The 5827-nt window shown below is 35.3% G+C and overlaps 1 protein-coding gene across 1 annotated transcript; it reads left to right on the top strand.

Annotated features, from left to right (window-relative positions):
- Positions 1-742: 742 nt before the first annotated feature.
- LOC124959344 (olfactory receptor 4P4-like) lies at positions 743-1711 on the top strand. The gene has a single exon (XM_047517861.1). It carries the CDS (start codon positions 743-745, stop codon positions 1709-1711), a length of 969 nt encoding a protein of 322 aa, XP_047373817.1.
- The last annotated feature ends 4116 nt before the right edge of the window (positions 1712-5827 follow it).

Raw genomic sequence — 5827 nt, 5'->3', positions numbered from 1 at the left:
TTATTGTTTTCAAATACCTAATTGAATGCCAAATATACATTATTATTTTAATATGCTTTGAAAATGAAGATAATATTCCTCTCTTATGATGGTTTTAGTTGAATGTGAAAAACAGTTCTTTGCTTACAAATTAAGTAGATCTAGAAGTTTAAACAAATTTGTAAATTAAACACAAGAGGAGTCATGTACATATTCCTCATGATCCCAAATATCCCAAATTGTTGATTTTCTATGTATATTTTTAAATAGAATATACAGAAGGGAGTTTCTTACTTAAAATATTACCTACATATTATACTTCAAATATTTGTATTTCTGTAGTATTTTAGCTCAATGTTTCATTTTGTAGATATTTCCTCAATGATAAAAGGAGAGCAAATCTCTGATCTGATTTTTTTCCCACTAAAAGTGTCAATTCTACCATCCTATTTGTATTTAATATCCAGTTATGTTTCATAATACATGGGGATAAAACTGTTAGATGTTCTCCATTATTCTGCAATGCTACTCTTCATCTCAGCTAAGATATTTAGTAATAATTAGCATTTTCAACAAAGTGAGAAAATACAATGTAGGAAATTCTTCATAAATAAAAATGAAATTTCCATTTTCTTCAACTTTTAAATCATTTCCAGCATACTCTGCTTCTATTTGGAGGGCCATATGATCTATCAACATATTTAAATGTAGTCCAATAATCATGATTCATCTAATTACAGGTGACCACAACCTGCTCTGGATCATGGAATATAAGAATAACATCACAGAATTTATTCTTTTAGGACTTTCTCAGAAAAAGGAAATAGGCATTCTCTGCTTTTTCCTGTTTTTACTGTGTTACATTGCAATTTTGACTGGAAACCTGCTAGTCATGATCTCCATCAGTTGTAGTCAGCTCATTAACCAGCCCATGTATTTCTTCCTGAGCTACCTGTCACTCTCAGATCTTTGCTACACCTCCACTGTGACCCCCAAGCTCATCATGGACTCACTATTGACCAAGAAGTCCATTTCCTATACTGGATGCATGACACAGCTCTTTTCCATGCACTTTTTTGGGGGCATCGAGATCTTCATCCTCACAGGGATGGCCTATGACCGCTATGTGGCCATCTGCAAGCCCCTGCACTACACAGTCATCATGAGCAGGCAGAAGTGTAATGGCATGATTGCTGCCTACTGCGCTGGGGCATTCCTCCATTCCTTTGGTCAGTTTCTCCTGGCTGTCTTCTTACCCTACTGTGGCCCCAATGAAATAGATCACTACTTCTGTGATGTGTATCCTTTGCTCAAACTGGCCTGCACTGACACAAGCAAGATTGGTTTCTTTGTCATTGCCAATTCTGGACTGATGGGCATGGTGATTTTTGTGGTTGTGCTGATATCTTATGCTGTGATCCTATCTACTGTCAGGTCTTACTCTGCAGAGAATCGCCGCAAAGCCATCTCTACCTGCAGTTCACATATCACTGTGGTTGTCCTGTTTTTTGCTCCTTTACTGTTTATTTATATTCGACCAGCAACTACTTTACCAGAAGACAAAGTATTTGCCCTCTTTTACACTATCATTGCCCCCATGCTCAATCCTCTGATTTACACACTAAGAAACATGGAGATGAAGAATGCCATAAAAAAAGTTTGGGGCCGTATCATGAGAAGTAAAGGAAATAGACTGAGAGACTTCCCTGCATTTCACCACCCAGCTTCTTGAAGATGTTATTGCTACCTTGAAACCTTTAAAATGCATAAAGTTTGGCTATCTGTTTTCTACCTAGCAAGCTTATGTGCAGGTCTCTATTTCAGAAAAAGTTTATTGTTCTCTGGATGTATGTAGGACTCATCTCTGCTGTACTTTTTTTTTTTTTACAGGATTTTTTGTACATATTGCCTCTCTTCTGTTTCTTCTGGTGGCTGTGTGATTAATGTTGATATTTGGCAGCAGAGTAGACAAGGCAGTTTGCAACCCAAATGAACACTGATGATACTTATCATCCAGTATTATGGATGACTGTATTCAATGAAGCCAGTTTCAGCCTCCAAAAGTAATTTAAAAGTAACCCACATTCATCCTTACACTCTCTCACACTCAGAGAATATTCTCAAAGATCTGGGACACAACAAAAATATCCCCAAACACTCATCTTTTACTCTTATATCCAGCAGCATTCTTGAGATCCTCATGTTTTCCAAGACCAAAGTTTTTTCAAAAGACACCAAGAGAACTCCATGTTTTGTTCTAAGGAACTTCCTCTCCTAACTCTGTTCATATTTAAGTCAATTGCACCTTTCTGGCCAATTCTAGTACCATGTATTGGTACCAGTGTATTGTTTGAGCGCTCAGGTTCTGGATGAAGATCTGATTACTAACCACGCACATAGTGGTCAACATGATCTTATGTAACACAATCCTCCATCTTGTGGAGGATTGGCATGTGATGTGTTAAAGTACTACCTATAATATAGAACTTACTTAGTACACATAATTTATTTCATTTCCTCATGTGCTGCTATAGTCAGAAAAGTTACAGTTAGATGATGGCTTTCCTCAGCAAAACCAGGAGCATGTGCATGAAGAAAAAGAAAAAAAAAATTAAGGAACATTCATGTTTTCATTAGGTTTCTGTTACAAGCGAAATTAGAACTTTTCTCTTGGAAAATATCACTTGAACTAGATGGATGCACTGTTAGGTTTTGTTTTTGTCATGGTAAAAGTAAAATGTTTTGCTTGTGACAATTGAATTTCACCTGAAGCAAATTGATCTAATATAAGAGATTACTCAAAGTTGGTTAGGATTGTGTAGGAAAGAAGTTCTTACAAAATTTCAATAATATTTAATTAATTGCCAGGAATTTATTTTCAGGCAAAAACAGAAGGAACACTAAATAAAATGGCATTTGTTAAGAGTTGCTAAGATGGTTGAAGCATATAAAAAGGAAAACACATACAATCCTGAGACTCCTGAATAGGCCTGAGCAGCACACAATGCAAAGACCAGCTTCACTGCTCAAAAGGGGAGGATCACACTCTGATGTACAATAATCATTTTGCCTCTCTTTATGAAGTTGTAACTTTATTATTACAAATAAAATTTCAAAATTAAAACAGACATTTCTATCTTATTTTTATTCTTAGAATAAATATTTTTAAAAGGTATTATTTAAAAACATGGAGCAAAAGTGGGAAGCCCAAACAATAACAGAAATTTCTGTCTTTAAGCTGTTTGTACACTGATGTTCATCCTTTTCACCTCACAGGGACACCTGTTCATCAGTTTTCCTCTCTCTGCTGGATTGTGATAGCTGCCTAAAAACTGAAGGACAAATGGTCTGAGTCTTCGCAGTTTGGGAAATGTCCTGAGTAGCTCTTCCATTGAGGTTATTCATATCCCACTGAACTTGTGGAGAGTAATCAATAATTCTGTGGACACAGATGTTAATGTATAGAATATAACAGCAGTGTCAATCAAGTCTGTCCATAGTAGTGCAGACTATTTCCAGGGAAATGCAAGTGACTGTTCCCCTGTGTGTGTTTACCAGTTGTATATGGGTCTTTTAGCCAGTCTCAATTCAGGTTGGCATTTCTTATCAGACTAAAAATGTGTGGTATTTTGTGTTCCTTCTAAACTAACTATGATATCTTATTGATATCTACCTGAAACTCTGACTTAAATACCCTCTTTATATTTTATTTGTATAAGTGTCATAATTATGTTTTCCTTTTAAAATTTACTATTTTGCAAAATAAACTTCTCTGAGACAAAATATCTTTTGTCTCTTCTTTGCCGTCCCTCTTTCCTCACTTCTGATTTCTCTTCTTCTGTTCTCACGGTTTCTATTTTCTGTCATCTCAGGTTTATTTTAAGGGGAAATCTTCCCCTCCACTGTTACCTCTCCTCAGTGACTGAAGCTGATTTTATGAAGACTATCACTGGCTGTCATCTTGATATATCAAGGTTTTCATGAAAATGATCCCTATTTCACGAAGGCATTTCACTTGATTATGGGGGTCACACCATACTCTCCTAATTTTCAGGCTGAATTTCCTCTCTCAATTCCCTTTCTGGCCTCTTGATCATCTCATCACATTCTCTATAATGGAATGTTGCAGAGTGCTGTGTCCTTTAAATTTTGGGAACTGCATACACTCTCATGGTTTGAAGTACTCCCCATGTTAGAGGACTCCAGAATTCTTGTAGCTCCACTCAAATCACTTCTTCCAACTCACACATCCATCACTGCTCACTGACTATTGTAATACCTTCCGTTTATGCTTCCTTCTGAGCTTGTCTCTTTGCCTTTTGTTTAAAACTGAACAAGTTCAGTCCCATCAAGGTCTAAGTCCCAGAATGCTGCACATTGTTTGGACACCCCTTGCCTCTCCACTGTCTGGTCCTGCTAATTTCTTCCTTGTGCGTTCTGACCACCATCCTTGGTCTGATCAATTTCCTAAATGTCCTCTTTGTGGCTTGCCCTGGAGGTTTCATCTTCCAGGTATATTTTCTTGGCTCGTCAACTTATTTGTTGAGCTTTTTACTCAAAGTCAACTTTACAATTCTATTCTGTTCAACCAATATTAAAACTTCCAAATGCATTCACATTAACACTTGTTCACCATGAATTTATAGTATCTAATATATTATGTATTATATAGTTACCTTATTTAGTTCTGTCAATTAAAATAACAAACTCAATGAAGGCAAAGAATCAGTGATGTTTTTATTCTGTAGGGTAATGTTTGGCATGTTGTAAATAGTCAATAAATATTCACAAATGTATAAATAGTTAAATAAATACACTGACAAAAATTCCAAAGATGCAATATTACCTAAAATAAGAGCATATTCTCATATATGACATTATATTTATATTCATTTTTTATTTAATAAAAGTAACATTTATTATAGAACATTGAGAATATAATGATAACCAGAAAATTACTCATATTTATGCCCAAACCAATATTTTATGATGCAGTTTTATAAGCAAGCAAGCCTTTTTTAGGGTTCATATTATGCAAATTACTGTAGATGTTCTTAGCAGTTCATTCAAATTTCAACCAATTTTTTACTACTATCAGAACCCTGAGTTTGTTTGTGCAGGCAATTCACCAGTCTCCCTTAGACTTAGTAGCTGTCTGGTACCCTGTAAGTCAATGGAAACTAAAAAATAGTTTGTCATAGAATTTTGGGGAATTTTTACTTCCTTATTAACTTTTGTTTCCTTTTCTTTTTCTTCCTTCTTTCCTGTGGTCCTCAACCCTGCAATAGTCATTTTGCAAACATAAGGACAAAAACCTCATGAAAAACACAGTAGAGCAAGAATTTAGAAGAGATCTTGATCTTGGATTGATGATTCAAACAACTCTTGCAGTGACTGTAAGTGACTGTATCATTATTTCAAATAATCCAACAATCACAGAGAGCACAGGGTCCTGTTTTGGCTACTTAAAAGATGAACCAGTCAAGAAACCCCTAGAGGCTTGGGTTATCATCTGCATATGGAGCTTCATTACTGCATTAAATCCATAATGTACCTCATAGCTTTCCATGATTTTTCAAGAAAACACTATTTTGTAGTAAATAAGATATTTTATAAATTGATTTCACCAAGTCTTATCTACAGTCAACTAAGTTTGAAGTATGGATTTGTGTGTATTAGAGGAGAATTGATTACCTCAATGTTAATACACATATTTCCTTACTAACCTTATTATATACAGACTTGAAGGAATGTAGAAGAAAAACTGAGTGATAAGCAGAGTAAGTTTTATTGTTTTTAGATCACAGTCTGATGTTATAACTGTAAAATGAACCATAAACTGAACTGG

Source organism: Sciurus carolinensis, chromosome 11 (assembly GCF_902686445.1).
Source record: "Sciurus carolinensis chromosome 11, mSciCar1.2, whole genome shotgun sequence".
NCBI lineage: Eukaryota > Metazoa > Chordata > Mammalia > Rodentia > Sciuridae > Sciurus > Sciurus carolinensis.
This window is presented reverse-complemented; position numbering and strand designations above follow the sequence as displayed.

Coding starts and splice junctions, on each gene's coding strand:
- LOC124959344 (XM_047517861.1), top strand. CDS start 743: ATGGAATATAAGAATAACATCACAGAATTTATTCTTTTAGGACTTTCT.